Source organism: Dermacentor albipictus, chromosome 3 (genome assembly GCF_038994185.2).
Source record: "Dermacentor albipictus isolate Rhodes 1998 colony chromosome 3, USDA_Dalb.pri_finalv2, whole genome shotgun sequence".
Classification (NCBI taxonomy): domain Eukaryota; kingdom Metazoa; phylum Arthropoda; class Arachnida; order Ixodida; family Ixodidae; genus Dermacentor; species Dermacentor albipictus.
In genome coordinates this window covers 50,154,843-50,174,695 of record NC_091823.1, presented here as the reverse complement: position 1 = coordinate 50,174,695, position 19,853 = coordinate 50,154,843, and the positions used below count along the sequence as shown (strand labels likewise).

General features: G+C 47.4%; 1 protein-coding gene across 3 annotated transcripts in view; it reads right to left on the bottom strand.

The window, feature by feature from the left end:
* rdgC (retinal degeneration C) overlaps nucleotides 1-19,853 on the bottom strand; it is a 352,883-nt gene that overhangs the window by 18,753 nt on the left and 314,277 nt on the right. For all 3 annotated transcript variants that reach the window (XM_065426871.2, XM_065426870.2, XM_070535421.1), the window contains exons 10-11: nucleotides 16,578-16,763; nucleotides 520-665 (exon numbers count right to left, since the gene is read on the bottom strand). In XM_065426871.2, the coding sequence (XP_065282943.2) occupies nucleotides 520-665; nucleotides 16,578-16,763 (332 nt within the window). The remainder of the gene's footprint in view (nucleotides 1-519; nucleotides 666-16,577; nucleotides 16,764-19,853) is intronic.

The window sequence follows — 19,853 nt, the reverse complement described above, 5'->3', positions numbered from 1 at the left end:
CTGGGTTAATCCCGACGGTTCCTTAAACGACGGCTTGGTAGACTGCCGGATCCTCGCTACACAGTTGCTGCTTGCGTTCGGCTGCACGAGCCTGTCCTTGTGCCCGGGTTGCAGCATCGGTACGGCATTGACGAGCTCGTTCCCGGTTCTGCTCGCGGCATTGCTGATCGAAAGCTGCCTGCTCCTCAGGAGTGCGCATGACTCGTGGCATACCCATTTCGGAGCCTGAGAGAAACTGCCACGCGCGCTCGGCTGCGACGGAGAGCAACGACGTCACTACTGGCGCAGCCAATCGCACGCCTCTCCTTCTATTTATGTTTTCGCGCATGCGCATGGGTTTGCGTCGGAGGAGTTTCGGCGTCAGCGTCAGTTTTCGGCGTCAGCCATATACAGCTTCGCTGTAAAACAAACTTAGTTTTCCTGGCAAACTCAGGTGCCAACACCGAACCTGATACCGAAAGTTTTCTGGGATCACAAATACATTGCTGCCACAGTGCGGATAAGATGGTCCATATGTACCTCTGCTGGATGGTGGCCTTCCGCGTCTGCGCCGTGCTGACGTACATGACGGTGTGCGGAACCAGCTTGGGGCCTACCAGTTTGACGTACGCCCCGCGGTTGCTGCCGATGTCGTAGTAGTTGGATGCCGAGAAGATGGTCAGCACCTGCGGACAAGTTTGCGCGCTTCTTAGCCCATATCCCTGTAGAGATTTATTGAGCGGCAGCGCTGACACGCACACGCACATACACATATACAAAAGAAGGAAAAAAAAGAAAGAAAATAAAGGGAAAAGAAACGACACAAGAACGAAAAACGAACCATGCCCTGATTTTTCACTCTATTATTTTTTTGCCTTGTAAACAGGCGCTTTAATGAAGAGATTTCGAACACATGAAGCGTTTTCGCCTTCCAAGATTTACAGCAGCGTCAGTGTGCGAGAATCGCCGTAAAGTTTAAATGTCGTTTACTTTATAATTTTTTTATCTTTATTAATGACACGTTTAGTTATTTTGCTTAAGTATATATCATGTTAAGGCGCACTTTAAATGGCAAAATAAATCTGGTCGGTGCCGAAGGCACTTTGTATAGAAATTCTGAAATTGTCACCAATCACAATGTATGTGGCCCTAAATGCGCCACGAAATTAATTGGTGCTTTGCAAAGCACTACGCTCGAACTCCACATTGCTTTTTAAAGCGAAGCTTTAAAAATCGAAGCGGTTGAAGCCTGCGCAACCCTCAATGATACGTTGATACTCTGCCGATAATCATAGCTAAGCGTAGTCACCGAAGATAAACGTTCCTTTGCCACTGGATGAAAAAAAAAAAGGTATGCGCGCGTTGGCTATGCAGAAATAAACTAATCGAGTTTACCTTTAGATTTTGGTACGCACAACAAGGGTGCGATCTTGTGCGCATTCCAAAGTCGAACGGAGGTGGTCCGTTCTTTATTTCACGAAATAGGTGGTCCGTTCCGTAGCGTTCGTTCGATAGCAGACAACACGGACTGATTGACAGCAGATATCACGTCACAAGTGACGTCATGGCGTCCGTCACGGTTCAAATTGACCAATCGTGTGCGGCTCGGTGGAACGGACCGCCTCCGTTCTATTTTGGAACGCGTACAATTAAGATCGCACCCCAAGATTCTTGCGCGAACGTTCACTAACGCGAATCGTTGTTATCCTTGTAGCTCCTTCATTCCATTCCCGCGAATTCCGGGAACGTACTCTCCATTGACCGCTTTTGAGCATATCAATTTCTGTGCAAATTCATTAATTGGACAAACCAACAGACGGGACACTCGTCTCTCGAAATATACGTAATGTTGAATGTTACGCCACGAAAAGCCGAAAGCGTTTTTGAAAGTATAATCAATGAGAATTCAGCCTTTGTGATGCGGCAAGGAAGAAAAAACAAAAGTTGCCGAAGACCTGAAAGCAAGAGAAAGTGAAAAAGGAAAAAAAAAATGGATTTAAGGACAAAGATGCGGGACCGGCAGAAGGAGTGGGTCACATGACTGAACAGTTCTAGAATTATGATGTTTTTATCGAACAGGACATGTGGTAACATCTATATGGAGAAGCGCAACATTTGCGGCTGCAAGGAACGCTACTGACATTATGCGTATATTACGTGCTCTGCTGCTAAGACCAATCCCTTTTTATTGTTGTGGCTCGTAACTCTCTGCGTTATGTTTTCTTTTTTTCGACTTGATCATAATAATAACGGCCGCTGTCGCCTCAAGAGTAATGTATGCAAGCACGTTTAGACACGAAACGCGCATCAGTGCAGTGGACGGAAATCGATCGATTCAACCCAGAGAACGCACGGTTTCCCGGAACGCATCTCACACTGCCACTGTGCCGTGACGCTGAAAGCCCGGCACCGCGTCCCAGTGTGACAGAAGTGTCGTGTGTAGTGTCAATATATGCAACGTTACGGATGGATTCTTGTTTGGTGCAAAAAAATATTCTGCAATATTTTTTAAAACATTATTGTTATTACTTTTTTTGTGTGTGTCTGAGCGCATTGCCCGAGGACTACATTTCTCAGCCGTGCCACTCTTAACTTTTCATGATAAAGTGAAGGTTGCGCGAAACGCAAGGACAGAGAAGTAGCATGGACACCACAAGGCGCTTTCTCTCCGCTTTTTACAGCGAAGCTCTATATGGGTTGCCGATTCGTCCGTCCGTCCATCCGTCCGCGTGTCGCCAGTACACCGAAAACTCCTCCGGCGCGACCACATGCGGCGGTCGCTCTGAATATAATCATCCTTCCATCTATGTATAAAGCGCATTACTATTTCCGCGTGATGTTGTCAGTCGCGATGGTCGCTCTGAATGTTATCATCTTATAGACCATATGTGATGACCCATGATCTTAATGGCCAATTAGAAAACGTAGGATTGCGGCGCCCCCTTGCTGCCATTGGAGGGTCGAAACGCATATATAATAAAACGCAACAGCGTAACCACCAATCGTCGATTTGAACGTCCACCTAGCCCGCCCCCACGTCAAATGGATTGTATCCTTCCTGTTGGAATGGTTTGGAATTGAGTGCTACGCGGACGTCAGTGTGCCGACCACGCGTCACCGGTCGTGTATAGATTTACCCTTTGTCAAGAACCTGTCTAGCATAGCAGTACTGCCGATCGCGGTGTACCACAGCGACCACAAAGACTGTGGTAACGAAGGAGACAAAGTAAAAGGTGATAAAAACCGCGAAGTTATGTATCTTTATTTAATCAATGTAGCAATTCTACAGCAATCAATGTAAATCAGTGTAGTTGTCAATATAGTCATCCCAATACAGCTTCGCTGGTTCTGCTTCTTTGCAGAGTGGAAGGGTACTAAATTTTATTTTTCGGTTTTCGCTTACGTGACGCTATATTGGTTTCGCTTTCTTTCGCCGTGGAGGATTTATCACTGATAAAGTTAGAATAGCCAGCTATTCAATGGCATGTTCTTTCAGACTTTCATCACTCGACAAAAATAAAGAGCTACAGGAGACATCGAGATTGCTCAGTACGGGAGAGTTACCCTATATTTTCTGAAAGATAACATAAGGAGCCCTAGCGTTAGCAAGGGTAGAGACAGTCCCCCCCCCCCCTCCCCCCCCCTCCCCACCTGTGTGTCTTGGTTCTCTCGGTCTCTTCCTCACATTTCTTTTAACCGAACGGCAATGGACAAGATTTTGAGTGCAGAGCCTAGTAACATCGCGCGCTGCATTCTTCGACAGTATGGTCACGTGGGGCAACGACAAAACTCGACAAAGGCCTGCTGACGAAGAGTCTTTTGTGGGCCGAATTCGTTGCTGACGAGCGAACAAAGAACTCGGCGGCTGCGGTACAGAACAACGCACTCCCAGCAATCGCGACCAGACACCCAGTCATGCGGAGATGCCACCGAGTGCCGTTCAGACACGACTGCGTCGGTGCCGCCGAGCTGTCGAATCAATGGTGAACGAAGAGTACATTTGCCTTCGAACTTTCTGCGGCACGTTTATGGGAGCCCGATGATATAACGCACAAGCGTGCGCTAATTATGTTTGAGAATATCAAGTGGCCGGCACAGAGAAAGCTTTGGGCTCGTAAGAAGCGTATTTAGCAGGCTGAAGTTGCTAACCTAACCCACGTCATATTGATTGTCCGGCACCTGACCACCCTCAAGTACGTGCTGATTTGTCACTGTAAGCTCTGATGTCATGCAAAAAACAAAGGAGACTTTTAGAAATATGTTTCATCTTTTAGGACGTGTGCCTCATCATTTTGTCCTACGTTTCTTTTTACTAGAACACTGCGGGTCCGTGCTGTCGTGTCCGTAAAACTTGCGCTCGCACAGTTGCTAAAGAAATTACCTTATTTAAAAGGGGTGTACACTCTAATGCTACATACTAAGAGCCATATTAAGTTGAATTTTTTCAGCTGTTACAGAATATAAGATCGTCCACATGCCAAATGCTTCGTTTCTTTGCACATACGCACGCGCGCTTGTGCGCGTGTGCGTGCGTCTTTGTGTTTGCGTGCGTGTTTGCGGGTGCGGGCGTGTGTTTTTTGTCTCCGTGTGCATATGCTACATTGAGAGAACACGGATGACACACCCTACCGGCCTTTCGCGAGGTGAATGGCTACTGAAAAGAACGCGGGCGCAGCTGAACTGGCAAAACCCGTCGCCGTCAAAGAAGTACTACGCACGTTACACGGCGTCTCCTGCACTCTCGTCCTGTCTCCATCACATTCAACTGCGCGAGGGTTCGCGAGCCCACACTGCTCACGCGTTCCTCGGAGAATTCTGTGTCACCCAGTTAAAGCTCAGCGCTCACGAAACGGCGTGCGCGCCCTTAAAAGCCGAATGCAGCCACACAAGTGCCTCGCAATGCTCGCGGCAGCCAGGGAACGGGTGTGCCCCGATGCGCAGAGAATTCCAAGGGCATGCATCACTAAAACCGTGCACTGCTACGTTTCGCAGAACAGGAAACAGTCGTTCGAGCGTAAAGTGCTCTGAACGCTGAATGTTAGGGCATTGTTTGTGTGCCAGACGAACGAGATAGCTCACGATGAGCTAGCAAAGGCGACTGCTGTTCGCGAACCTTTGCTGCGTTCACGGTGCGGTTAGTCTCGAGAATTAATCTGATTGGCTGACGTCAGCTCGTTAGCTTCGAGCACACTGCACGATATTAGCAGTTTTAATGCGACGCACTATTAAAAAAAGTGAGAAGGGGAGAAAAGGGCTCACCTAATGAAGGAAGTAAAAGGATAACGAGGGAAGGCGACGTAGGGGATGGAAGGTGGTTGGCGCACCTTTTCTCGACTGAAAAGCGGCAAACAACTGCTCGCTCGCTGCTGTAATTGGCGGGAAAGCGCGCGCGCCGCTCGACGGAAAAGTGCGCTCGCTCTCACTTTACTGAAAAGAAATGCACTCGTCCTTCGCGCTCACTACGTGCGGCGCGAGTGACGTATACGCCTTGCCGAGTCTGCGGGAACAGAGAAAGGACGGGAACTTTCCCGCTGCATGCAACGAAAACAGGGACCAGTGGTGAAGAAAGTAAGCGTATGCGTTACTCGAGTCAGGAGTCCGAAGGGAGCGAGAGCTGGTTCTGGCGCACTATAGTTTCGTCTTCAGTCCCGGCATGCCGTTTTTCTTTTTTATGACATGAAGTGTATGGAGTCGTTGGCGCCATTTAGTTGTGTCAACTACGCCTTATCGCGTGGGTAAAAGGAAAGTATAGCCTCTAAGGACTACGCGGAACGCTCAGCACAGTCACAGCGAATTCATGCGCGAGAAACTGTGCTTGAAGAAAGGGCAACAAATTGTTTCTAGTTGTGCGAGTAGTCTAGGCGAAGATGGGCATCGGAAGAAATTCGGGAATGCTGAACTTCCATTGGTCCGCATGTCGGACCGTCGAGAGGTTTCGAATGCGTCTGCACGTTGCGGCGGACGCAGGTTTAAAGCTGACTTTTCAGCAACAAGATATTGTGTGAGGGGAAGCCAACTTGCGTTTTTTTTGACGCTGCAGCAAGACGGTCGGCAGTACATTGGAAGCATTACGCGTGCTCCTAACTGGGAACTATAGGATGGATGGATGGATAAAACTTTATTGGATCTATTTAAATGTGGTTGGGCCCCTAGACGTCCGGGAGCCCCCTGGCCGACATCTCTAGGCAAGCGCGGTCCCCCAGCCAGAGCTCGTCATCCGAGCAAGTGTCCCGAAGAGCGGCCTCCCATGAAGGCCGTTGTCTGAAGTTGCACAGGAGGCGAAACTCAGGGATAACAGAAGCAATCCAAAGGTTGTCACAGGTTATCTAAGTGCAGCTGCAGTCGTGCAGGTTTGCTACCGAAGTAATAACGTGGGAACGCTGCGATTTGCGCACGAAGTTACGAAAGGCTGATGGCTACCGCCTGTACTACATTCTCGGAAAAGCCCCAGAATTTATGTTTCTTCGAATTGCGTGCTATTCTTGAAGAAATTGACGAATGCGCGTCTTCGACGGCAAGCCTCAGTCAGATGACGTTCCCTGCCTTTACTTTCTGAAAAGCCTAAGTACCGATTTAAAACGCGAATTTCTTGTTACCTCTAGGGAACTGACGAAAAGAACTGATGGAAGTGGCAGCGAAGCTACGAACTTTTTTACCTGAGGCAGAGAGAGAGAGAGAGAGAGAGAGAGAGAGAGAGATAGAGAGAGAGAGAGAGAGAGAGAGAGAGAGAGAGAGATAGAGAGAGAGAGAGAGATTAACCAGGCTGAGACCAGTTTGCTACCTTACACGTGGGGAGGATGATGGCCGAGTGAAACAGAGATAGAGAGAAGACATGAATCTATATCGCACTTTCACATGCATTAAGTTAGGTGCAGGATGTCTACAGTCAGGCACTCAAGTCGGTTGCCTTCAGGTACTGAAGAAGTGCTTGAATGGCTTTCTGTGAGGCCAGGCTCCCAAGACCTTTGCTTCTGTGAATGGCCTATCGTCCAGTCAGTCTATTCAGGGCACACTGGAGAGCCTGACGATGGTTACTGAAGCGAGAACAGTGGCACAGAAGATGACTAATGGTCTCTTCACACTTGCGCTTAGCACACATCGGTGAGTCCGCCATTCCAAAACGATAGTTGTAGGAGTTACTGATTGATACTCCTACCCACAGCCGATACAGCAGTGTTGCGTCACGTCGTGAAAGGTTTGCTGGTAATTTCAGTTTCAGTGATGGGTCGAGGCCGTATAAACGACGGTTAGAGTTCTGTGGTGTATGCCAGTAACCGAACGTGATGGTACGAGCGAGACTGCGAAGCTCTCTTGCGGCGTCTTCTCTCGATAAAGGTATAAGGAGTGTCGGTGCGCCACCATGAGCACGTCGGGCAGCGTCGTCGGTGAGGTGGTTACCAGCAATGCCACAATGTCCCGGCAGCCACTTAATAATAATGCCATGTCCTCGCTCAGAAACTTAGGACCATACGCTTCGTGCGAGCAAATGTTAGCGAGCACCTGCTAACGAACAAGTTCAGGATGTCTCTACAGTGAGCACAAGCTCATTACAGAAAAGCCAGCCAGAGAGGCTCGAAACCTGCTTCACTGGACAACCTACAATTTTTCTCTCGACGTTTGGTGGAGTTTTTAATTCAATATGTGTAACAAGATGAGCAGCGTTCGTACGAGTCTAAGAGCCTACAGAAAAAAGAAAATTCCTCAGTTAGAAAAGTGTCCTTCAATTTGGCCGTCTTGCGCGCGCGCCCGATGTGCACTTTTTATCGCTTCCAGGAGATGCGCGGCGGAAGCTGTCCGTGAAACGGGTGGCCAACGAGGACGCCCCCCTTCTTCAGCCGTTTTCGCTCTGGCTCCCCGGGCGCACATTTGGCTCCAACGTTTCTGCGGGCGTCACGCAGAGGCGCGCTAAGCGTCCGCCTCTGCCTGGCTGCTGCAAGTTTAAAAAAAAGCCACCGCCCAACGAGGCAGACGCTGCCTCGGAAAGGCGAAGTGGCGCGGCGTGCTCGGTTCTCTTGCTGCACGCGCGCTGTTTAATACTTTTGCTTCTATTTCCCACAACGCAGGCGTTGCGATGTGTAGCCGAATAGCTGTTTGGAACGCAGCCCAGGAACGTGTGTTTGTTTGTCGTTCTACCAAATGGGCTCGCAATGGTAACACGCGCACGGTAGACGCTTGATTAAATACAACAGCGCGCACAGCCCACCCGTGCACCGCGGCTCTTCAAACCGATACTGTAAGCTTGTTTTCTAACACCACACGGGCGTGAGCTTTAACGATGCTGGTCGCGTGTCTCTTTCGTTATTGAGAACGGAGGCCTATGCGTGCGCCTAACGAAGTGCCAGTATTCTTTGAAATATTATAATTTGCCGCCTTTCTAAGAGGAGAGGCTGCAGCGTGGCGAGAACGAATTAATTCTGTAACGCTCCGTCATCAAAGACGTTCATCAGCTGGGCCGTCTGAGAAAGTAGAGCTCTCTTGTTTCAATTTTATTTCGTACGGGTTGCACCCTGCGGCGTACGGTAGTCAGCAAATAAATAAAACGGCGCAGGCCCTTTTCATACAGGTATTGCCGGAGAAAGCTCGTGAAAACTAACTTGCCGGTGAATTCATCACGGCGAGACAGACGCGCATATACTCGGCGAGGTGTCATGCACACACGCCGAGCGTAAGCCTGTGTGAAGATGCAGAATGAAGCTCTTTTGGTTTTGGCACGCGCCCACCCCGCTTCGCAATTTCTTTGGATCAGTTTGCGAAGGAAAAATATATAATCACTGTATTCTGCCGGTACTAAACTATCGGGGGGACCAAGCTATACTCGAAGGAAAAGAAAGAAACTTGAAGGCGAGTTAAGGACCGCGCAACGACCGATTTAAAGGAAATTATTAGACCTAACTTTAAGAGACGGGAAGACAAGAGCATAGATAACAGAGAAAGCGCGGGTAGTCGCGTTATTCTATAGCGAGACTTAAAGAGACAGTAAATGGCAAGACTAGATTCGTTTAAACTGGTAAAGAATTATTAAAAAAAGTGTTTTCATTCACATGACAGAAACACCGCTGAATATTACACTCAAGTAAATAAAAGCCAACCTTCACCTTGTTACGGATCTGAAAGTACAGGTATTATCGCCTATTTGAGGGTGGGTTGGTGAGAGGTGGGGGGGGGGGGGGCGCAGTAAATGTCGCACTTTGGCGCAGTGAATGTCTCTTTGAAACCTAATGAGTTTATTCGTTCTTTCCTTTAACACTTTGGCGCAGTAAATGTCTCTTTGAAACCTAATGAGTTTATTCGTTCTTTCCTTTAAAATGCAATGTAGTTCATCTTTGCTGATAAGCATTCATTTATTACACCCCCCCTCGGCTACCCCCCTCCCCTTCTTATGTTTGTGTGGTTGTGTGTGAAAGAAGTTGTGATATCAGCTGCTTTGGGAACCGAAAGATGGTGTCGCCACCAGTCCTTCGTATTTCGCGCCTTTTCAGGCTTGGAATACAGTAGCTAGCTGGGCGACCAATCAGGCTTACCAATCTTCCAGCCACAATAAAAGTGGCTGCTTAACCCCAGATGCATAGCCTACTAATACAGCTTAGTGTTTCGCTTCACTATCCGTTTAAGAATGCTGATTTGGACTTGGACATAATTTGAACTTGGCCACGTTGTGTAATACGCAGAAAAAGATGTTCGTCTCTTAGATTTGAGCGATTGATTCCTTGGGTTTAACGTCCCAAAGCAACAGCGAGGCTGTGAGAGAGACTCCGTATATATAGTGGAGGGCTCCTCGGATTGATTTTCACCTCTTGGGGGCTCCTCAACCTGTACCCAAATTTAAATACACGAGCTTTTCTTCCGTTTCGCCTCCATCGAAATGCGGCCAACGCTGCCGGTTAACAAACCGCGACGTCGTGCTCAGGAGTCAAACGCCGTATCCGTGTTTTGTTAGAGCAACAGAACAGCTTCTGAGGGCAGGAAAACACAGTTGAGGGCTTCAAACCATTATACGGAGCGAGCGAATGAGGAAACTCGCAGGCATAGGATTGGTATCGGCTGGCGAAGGACAACGGTAACTGGAAATCTCTGGTTGATGCTGTCGTCCTGTAGTATACAAAATTAAGTCGGCTGACGGTCACGACGATGATAAAGTCGGGCTAGGGCTAGATGGAGTAAGGGTTAACTCTGAGAACGGGTCGAGTGGTTGGTAGCGACGTGCTTCCTGCTTGTGGGAATGCTGATCCCGCTCCGAAGCGGCGACTTGCCGCGTTCCTCTGCTGGGTTTGCACTCCTGATTCGGCTCACACCTTCTGCCCAATTCTTGGAACAGGGATCGCACATTCTCCGCGGTTGCATAGTGGCTATGGTGTTGGGCTGCTAGGCACGAGGTTGCGGGATCGGATCCCGGCCACGGCGGCCGCATTTAGATGGGGGGCGAAATGCGAAGACACCCGCATACTTAAATTTAGGTGCACGTTAAAGAACCCCAGGCGGTCTAGATTTCCGGAGTCCCCCACCGCCGCGTGCCTCACAATCAGAAAGTGGTCTTGGCACGTAAAAACCTCATAACTTAATTAAAATTTAATTAGGGAGTGCACATCGAAGGCTCGCGTTAGAGCACGTTCCACATTATTCTGATATTTAACAGCGCATGAAAACGAGGACGAATAGAAAGAGCGACACACACCACAAGCACCGGCTGACTCGCAGCTGCTGAGCTGAGTCGCTGAGTTGCGAGTCAGCGCCGGTGGGTGTGTGCCGTTCTTTCTATCCGTCCCCGTGTTTGTGCGCTGTTAAATATCAAAATGAAGAATTAACCAATTTGCCTAAATTGCAGTTCCATATTAAAGTGTTTATGTTTTTTTCTTCTTCTTGACAAGAGTCGGCGTAAAATCTGCCTGTAAATTATCATAGTTGGCTGAATTCAGAACTTGAAGCTTAGAAAAAAGTGGGTCATGACGGAAGTGAAGTGACCGGTGCTGTTGGCCGTCGGACGCTCGCGAAATGCGAGGTAAAAACAGCACCTTACTTTCTAAGCGAGAAGCGGCACTCTATGGACTTAAGCTTCGTACCCATCGCTGTCGGCACGCGCAAATCGACGGCACGCGTAAAAAAGATAGCAAGCAAGAAAGAAAGAAAGGAAGAAAGAAAGGAAGAAAGAAAGAAGGAAAGAAAGAAAGGAAAAAAAGAAAGAAAGGAAGAAAGAAAGAAAGAAGAAATAAGAAAGAGAGAAAGAAAGAAAGAAAGAAAGAAAGAAAGAAAGAAAGAAAGAAAGAAAGAAAGAAAGAAAGAAAGAAAGAAAGAAAGAAAGAAAGAAAGAAAGAAAGAAAGCCTAAATTACTGGTCTTCAATGACGAGGTGCGTGCATAGAACTTGTCGCGCAGTGCTCTCTTCTGCCTCCTCATACACTTTGCCAAATCAAGCGCGACTAGACACAAGAAGGCACGTGGTAATATGGACGTTGCAATTTGCCATCTTATTCTTCTAATATACGCGCATAACTTGTCCCGGATCATCTCACTCCACAAAATAAGAAAGAAAAGAAGAAAGGGAAATGCGCCGGATTTACCAATTTCAATCTATGTGAGCGCGTGTCAGGAAATATTGAGAGCAGAGCGTACGAAAAAAAAAGAATAAAGAAACAACAGCACTGGTCTATGCCAACAATAAAGCACCATGGTACAGCACATATCTTAATCGGTTATCAAACAGGAAAAAACGTTTATTCCGTACAGCGAAACATTCCTCAAAACAGACACATTGGCTAGCATATAAACACGCAGCAATTTCATATATTAAAGCCCTAAGGTCATCCAAATTTTCATTCCTTAATTGTACACTTCCAAATTTATTGAAGACTAATCCAAAACGCTTCTGGGAAGCCATACGAGGAAACAACCATAAAACTGGAATATCATTGCTAACAACTTCTGGGGACCCAGTACCTGACCTATTGTGTTCTACTGTACTTAACGATACCTTCACTCAGTCATTCTCATCACCTCAGACCCCTGATCCGATGCCTGAGATAAAATCAACTAACTACCATTTCATGGATCCCATCGTTTTCGACGCAACTGGTATCAAAGCCATAATACAAAACTTAAAACCTAAAGCATCATGTGGGGTAGATGAAATTAACACTATATTCTTACAAAACACAGCGGAATACTGTTCAATCCTACTAGAATGCATTTACTCACAATCTTACAACTCTGGCACCTTACCGTACGATTGGAAAATTGGCAAAGTAATCCCCATTCACAAAACCGGACCAACCCATGATCCACTCAACTATAGACCTATTTCACTTACATCTGTACCATGCAAAGTTATGGAGCATATAATATACACGCATCTGGTTAATTTTCTTGAAAATAACAACTTCTTCACAGTTATGCAGCATGGATTCCGTAAGAACTTCTCTTGTGACACTCAGCTTATCCTCTTCACTAATGCCCTACATGCCAATTTAGATTCTGGATTTTTAACAGATTGTATATTTCTCGACTTCTCTAAAGCATTTGACAAAGTGAACCATGCATTGCTTCTTCATAAATTAGGCGTTCTAAACATAGACCCCTCCATAATTAATTGGATTCGCGCGTTTCTGACATCACGTGTTCAATTTGTAACCACTAATGACGCTAACTCACCTTTAGCTCCTGTTGACTCCGGCGTCCCGCAAGGGTCTGTGCTCGGTCCTCTATTATTCCTAATTTATATTAACGACTTGCCCACTCACGTTTCCTCGAACATTTGTCTTTTTGCGGATGACTGCGTCTTGTATCGTAAAATAACTAATTCTTCAGATATTCTACTAATTCAGGAGGATCTCAATAACATAAATGAGTGGTGTCGTACGTGGCGCATGGAATTAAACATTAGAAAGTGTAAGACAATGAGGATTTCTCGTACTAACGTCATCTGCCCCACCTATACGCTAAATAACATCCCACTAGAATGTGTAACGTCATATCGATACTTGGGGGTTCACATTGCCAGCAATCTATCCTGGAAAACTCACATTGATCACATAACATCTAAGGCCACTCGCACACTAGGATACTTTCGTCGAAAATTTTCTCAAGCACCATCATCACTAAAACTCTTACTGTACACAACTTACATTCGCCCACAACTAGAGTACGCGTCATCAGTATGGGACCCCGGTCATGACACCCTCATACAGTCTCTAGAGGCAATACAGAATCGATCAGCCCGTTTCATTCTCACCAACTACCAAAGAACTGCGAGTGTCACTAACATGAAAGCTCTCCTTCACCTCCCGCTGTTATCAACCCGTAGAAAAATATCTCGCATATGTCTTTTCCATAAAATCTACTACCATAACACATATTTACGTTCTATCTTTGTCCAACCCCCACCATACATTTCATCTCGCTTAGACCACCGCCAAAAGGTAAACATTCCGCACTGCAACACCGTCGGCTTTTCATATTCATTTCTTCCCCAAACGAGCAAAGATTGGAATAACTTACCCGCATTACTTACAAGCATTATTGACACCAATAACTTTAAAAACACACTTCAAAGCTTCATGTTATAAATTATTGTTGCGTTTGCTTGTTCTGTATAATAACTGCTCTTATGTCATTGTTTTTACATTTTGGCTTGTATTTTTATATCGTATGTTCTTTCCTTTCTTTATTTTGTTATGCCATGTATTTTTGCCACGCTCACAAGTTTCTTTTTACCATTATTATTTTGTATACGATGTTTTTTGCCATGTTGTTTGCCTTCCTTTCTTATTTTGTGATTTGCCTCTGTATTTACTTACTTTGCCCCTCCCCTCTGCAATGTACAACCGTACCTTGAGGGTATGATAAATAAATAAATAAATAAAAACACAGACGAGGACGACGAAACAGGGCACTGGTGAGATTAATTTTAATTCTGGGTATGTATACGGGCGCGCGCCCGCTGAAAGACGAAGAGAATGCGCTCTTTCCGCTCCTGTTTCTTCTTCTTGCACGTGCGCTTTCCTTTCTCCATATAAGCGAGACACTTTCAATCTTTTCAAAGTTTCAGGTTCTGCCAGGGAGCGGAGCGAGCGACTATAATATATGTGCGGCCCACGAACGAGATGCACACTTTCCGCGGCCAGCGAAATCACCGCCACTTTTTTTCGCTCTCGCTCGCTCGCTCGCGATTCTGGACGACGAGGAGTTCGCAATTACGGTGGCAAACGCGCCGGTTATAAATACGCGGGAGGGGATGAATCAACCGCTGAGCGGCCGTAAAACAGGACCGCCGCTGCTGCCACTGTCTCTACAGCGCCCGGGCGCTGGGTCACGTTTTCCCAGATGCACAGACTTAACTGCATCTTCGCTCGGGCATGCGGTGCGCGCACTCGTCGCGCGAGCTCAGACGTAAAATCGCACGCGGTGATGTGTAGACGGCGGAACTGTGACACGCTTCGAGCACCGAGTTAATTAACGCCCAGGCAGGCCGCCCAGGGTTCCCATCCCGCAAGGCGCCGAGTCATGTGCGCGCCAAGTTTAGTACTAAACTCGCAGAGACGAAGAATTCATCGAAAAGCAAATTTCTGGTGAGCGCGCGCGCGTGTTTGGAATGGGAGAGGCCGAAGATTTCGGGCCGTGTCTTCGCCCAAATAGAATCAGCGGCGGGAGACCCGAAGAGAGAGACGGTGGCGGGAAGGAACGGGACGGCGCCTCGCTGTGCAGCACACGCGTCGGACAAGCGGGGAAAGGGGAAAGGAAAACAACGAGGGTGAAAACGTCGCAGTCTCCATAATGAATGGAGACGTGCGATTTATTCGAGTGCCCTAATTGGCCGAGCGCGCTCCGTGTTATTGTAGAGCAGAATAACACGACAGCTTTGTACATCGCCACTGCATTAGCAGCTCTACAGGGCATAATGCAGCGGAGAGAATCACTTAAAGCAGCACACCGAAAAAAAAAAAAGGTGTACTCGAAACCGAAAGCGTTCTAACGCACCCCCTCTTCCTGACGACAATGCATATGATGACGGCGATATGCTGTCGTGTGTGCCATGTGATAGATAGATAGATAGATAGATAGATAGATAGATAGATAGATAGATAGATAGAGAGAGAGAGAGAGAGAGAGAGAGAGAGAGAGAGAGAGAGAGAGAGAGAGAGAGAGAGAGAGAGAGAGATGTGCAGGGAGTTCAACCCAGACCCAGTCCGGCATGGTACATTACGCAGAAAAAAAGGAGTTTCAGGGATGAAACGAATGAAAGGATGTGACATCAGTGCCTCCTACTCTGCGCCCCGTTATGTCACCTGGCCTGAATACCCATCACGGTGACCGATAGAGGCGCTAAGGCCATGGCCACATGCGTCGCGAGAGCTCCATACGTCCATATTGCTGCAGTTTCCTGAGGTCGGCAGACCTGAAGTCTCCACAACCAGCTCCGGAAGCGCGCGCCCTCGGTATGGCGCATGGAACAAACATTCACGAAGAAACAGCCCCGAAGATCGTCAGTCTGCGGTGGCCCACGAGCGACCGCCTAAACTGCAATTCCTACCCCTCTCGCTTCCTCTCTTCCGGTTGCTTCTTAATATAATAGCGACGTTTTTACTTACTCCATCAACCGCGAGCGCCGAATACTTTGTGTAATGTGTGAGAACCCCCGATCATTTCGAGCGGACCACGGGCAATAACTATGTCCTCCCGTCTTCCTTTTATGGCCCGCCTCGCGCAAAGGACGAAAGCCGCAGAGCACTTAGCGATCTCTGTAAACGCTGTCGCATTAACAGTAAAAGTTGGGGCGGCTAGCAAGAACGTTGATGCTCTTGTGATACTCTCGCTTAGGTAAGGTGACAGCCTCGCGACCACCGTGGCCTGGATACAAAGCGCAGCTCATTGTCCAAAGTGCCCCGAAATGCGGAGACGTCGCAACGACGCATGGCGACGAGGCGCCTCGCGACCGCAGGCGGCGCCAAATGTTGGTCGCGAGTGAATCATTGAAGGGGGCGGCGCCTGCCGCCACACGCGGTGCATATACGACACTGCAGCGCGGCTGACCGCGCCAACCAACAGCACGTTATTCTTGGTTCGCGACGCATCTGCAGGTGTAGTGTACCTTGTTAGCTGAGCCCAGACACCGCCGTGATGAGATCGCCGGCGCCACGCCGGAACGAGCCTAATGCGTCCATCTTCAAATTAAATCCGCAAAGAAGAACGAGGATCCAGTAATGGGAAAAGGACGAGCGCTGGTTCTGGCGAAGTTCGTCTTTATCGTTTGCTTTGTTTACTTAGCAAATATATATATATCAAGCAAACGAAAGGACGATAGAGAGCTGGGCTAACTAAAGAAAACAAACGGAGGAACGAACCTTTCTCTTTCCGTGCCCGACCACCGACCATCGATCTTCAATGACCTCCGACCAACCCCAAAAATGACCGAAAAGAGACAAAGAAAGCTATTTGCTTTAAAAGAAAATACACGTTTTCGATGGAGGGACTTGGACCTGGGTTCCCAAAGCGCAACAGCCCTAAGCTCCACCTACAGGCGGACAGAAAAATTTCGATGGCTGAAAGATAACTAAAGGCGGCTATAGTACACTCTGCGCCCACGGGGATCGAGCGTGCTCGAATACGCACCTTTCCGTTGTGCGTGTACTCGAAGCCGTCGGGCTTGCACTCGTGGGAGCGGATGATCCAGTCGAGCTTGTGTTTCCGCAGGAACGCCTGCGTCACGTCCGGCCCGAAGAAGCTGCCGCCGCCACGCATCTCGTTCGGGCGGCAGCCGGGCTGGGGCCGCGGGTCGCTCCAGAGCAGGTCCACCAACTGCGCATGCGCGGCGCGATGGTCGCGCGTTGCGTGACCGACGCACGACACACAGAATGCGGATCACAATTTTATGACGGGCATTGCGATGAGTATTAAATTCCATTTCATCATTCCTTGTCCGCCTACACTCTCATCCGTGCTCCCCTTGCCCTTTAACTCAAATTGCAGTATAGCAGGCCAGGCACACGCTCTTCATGCCAACCTCTCCGCGCCTGTCATATCATAAGACTACAGTTGAATCCGGCCACAACGAATACCGCTACAACGAAATTTTCGGGAGAACGAATTATTCTTAGTTCCCCGTCAGTATCCCATAGAAATTAATGCCCTAAGTTTCACTGCACAACGAGCCATTTTTGGCGAGTGTTTCCGCTTCAACGAAATTTTCGCGGTCGAAATCGAAACCGAAACAAGTGCTGCTGCTTGGGCAATTATTTCTGCGTTTCATATCAAATTTTTGTGATAACGAAGTTCCGCGAGAACGAATATTTTTTTCGGGCACCGTGAATTTCGTTGTACCGGGATTCAACTGCATTCTCGTGTTCTTTGTACTCAGCAGGCAACGATGTAGAAGCCAGGGCCGATATTTTGTAGCGATGCCTTTTCCCGATTCTATGCTTTTTCAGGTTTTTCGCGCTTGGCCAGTGGTCAGAGTGACGGTCTGCCCACATTATCAACGGGATCAGGCGGCCGTGTGTGGTGGATGATAAGAATTGCATAGAGTAAGGCATAAGGCATCGCTACAACATAGTGGCCCAGAGCGGCTTTTGGCATCGTCTATACGTTTCCGAAGATTAAAAATTTGGGAGGGGGGGGGGTACGGTGTAAAGATCGGGTGTTACCTTTTGTTGTATCTGTGCAACGTTTATCAAGCGTATTCTCTTGTCACTGTGTGCCGCGTATCTGATGCACGCGGTCATTGTTCACATGTGCTATTGTATCGCTAGCCAATCGCATGCCTCGGCTGCACCCATGCTCCCTTTATAAGGCGAAGCCACTGAATCGTTGCTGTCTGTTACGTTCACGTTGCTGTCCGAATAAATACTTGACTTCACGGCGTCTCTGGTCAACACCTTTAAAGAGGAAAACCGGTGAGGAATCACTGACAAGAACACACATGGTGTTTACCGACTATATAGAATTAAAAAAAAAGAAGAAAATGTCTGTGGCAGATATCACCATTCGTATCTTTGAACTAGATTACTCCCCGAGGCGAAGATTGCTTGCACAAGCATTGGAAATGAAGGATTTGCTGAATAACAAACTTTTACTAATTAAGCCTTTAACTGAAAATATTACGGTGTACTCAATGAAGTGCCAGTGAGATTGCAAGGCTCACCGAATTCTCGAAATAACCACAGCTTGGATACATTCATTCCAAAAATGGGCGATGAAATACATTGGAATTGCAGTGAATTTCGTGCTTCAATGCATAAAACGGCGTTTTGTCAGGAAATCTAAGTGTGACAATAATTCATTTTAACAGCAAGTTAAACGGCGCATTTGTCGAAGTCGGTACCATCATCAGAATTAATTTCAAATGGATATGGTTGCAAACGCACCGGCTGAAATGCATAAATTGCGGCATGCGCCATATAATCATTAGTTAAAAGGCACTGGATATATCATATATGCCGTTTTTTCGCTTGAGTATTAAGCGAAAAGGAAGCATGCATCATTACGAACAATTTTAGCAATATGACGTATCTTGGCCACTTTACATAATTTGGGCAGGGTTCATTAGTTTTGTGACACCTGCATTTATTCTTGCTCTTCGCGAAAGGGCAAACATCGGGAAGAAATCGTGTTTATAACCAGATTTGAATAAAACTTATCCGAGAATTATAGGGTTTTACCCGAAAACGAAAGGCATATTGCACTGAAACGCAAAAGAAACTGTCCCGAGAATGCCAAGAATTTTATTCTCATTGAATATATTGCAGATGTAACGTACACGTTGGAATCTCTGTGAAGCGTAACTTTAGTAAAGCGGTTAATTAAACGCTATACAACGAACCACGATTCGCATAATGTGTCCTGTGGAACGCGTTTCGCAAGGTTTCTTTATCCACAATGGTCCCAATTTTAGTGTAACCTCTTCAGAACATACCCACAAAGATATCAAACATGAATTGTAGGGCTAGGGCAGTACTTCGTCGCTAGTTTTCGTATTGATTGGGGAGCCCCACATGGAGAGGCTTGGACAAACTCGGCGGCAGTACAATTCCGGGACAACCCGGGATGCTGCAGAAGCAAGCCCTTCGCGGCGTCGATGGCGAAAACCTATATTAATGAGACAGCTTTAAGATCCTGGTTTCGCAGAAAAGCCGATGTTGGCGTCCGACGTCGAAAATTGTCGTACGTATTTAGGTACATGTTTATGCTACGCCTTGCTATATGACACGCGGTTTATGCTGGTTATACGGCCACACCACGCTATCCTTAAAGTTGCTCATACCTTGCCTTAAATTCTTGACAAAGCTATTATTCGTCGGAATTTTGAGAATGACAGTCCACAAACAAATGTCATGAAACAGAACACCGACAGCGCATGCCCTTGAAGTTAAATATTCTCAGACTGGAATGTTAACAGTGAGAAACAATAACAGAAACCTCACAATTATGCAAATTTTTTTGGCGCGGCTGTGCACTACCTCCCGGATCGGCCCACGCAAGAGGCAGCGTTCCTTCCAGGAAGTTCGCCTTCGTGCATGGCGTTCGCCGCCAGCGTTTCCCGGTAAACACTGCGGTTACGTAAGCTGCAGTTGCCGGGAAGCGCGAGAAGTAGTCAGGGATCTTTGTATGCCATTGCGTTCCATTCTTAAAAGCGAAGCTCAAGCCCCCTTAATTGAAATTCAAGCTGATCGATTCGAGACGGCGGACTCCCCATCTAAGGTGACCTTAAATTTGTAGCAAGTAATGATAGGTGTGAAAAGCACAATTGAGTAAAAGTTTGCACCTAAAGCCTATTACGAGAAGTAAAATAAAGTAACACTTACACTTCTATGGCGTCTTTTAACTTAAGACATACCTTAACTTTGGCATATCACCCTAAAGCTGGCTGTATGAGCTGCGATTATACTCTGA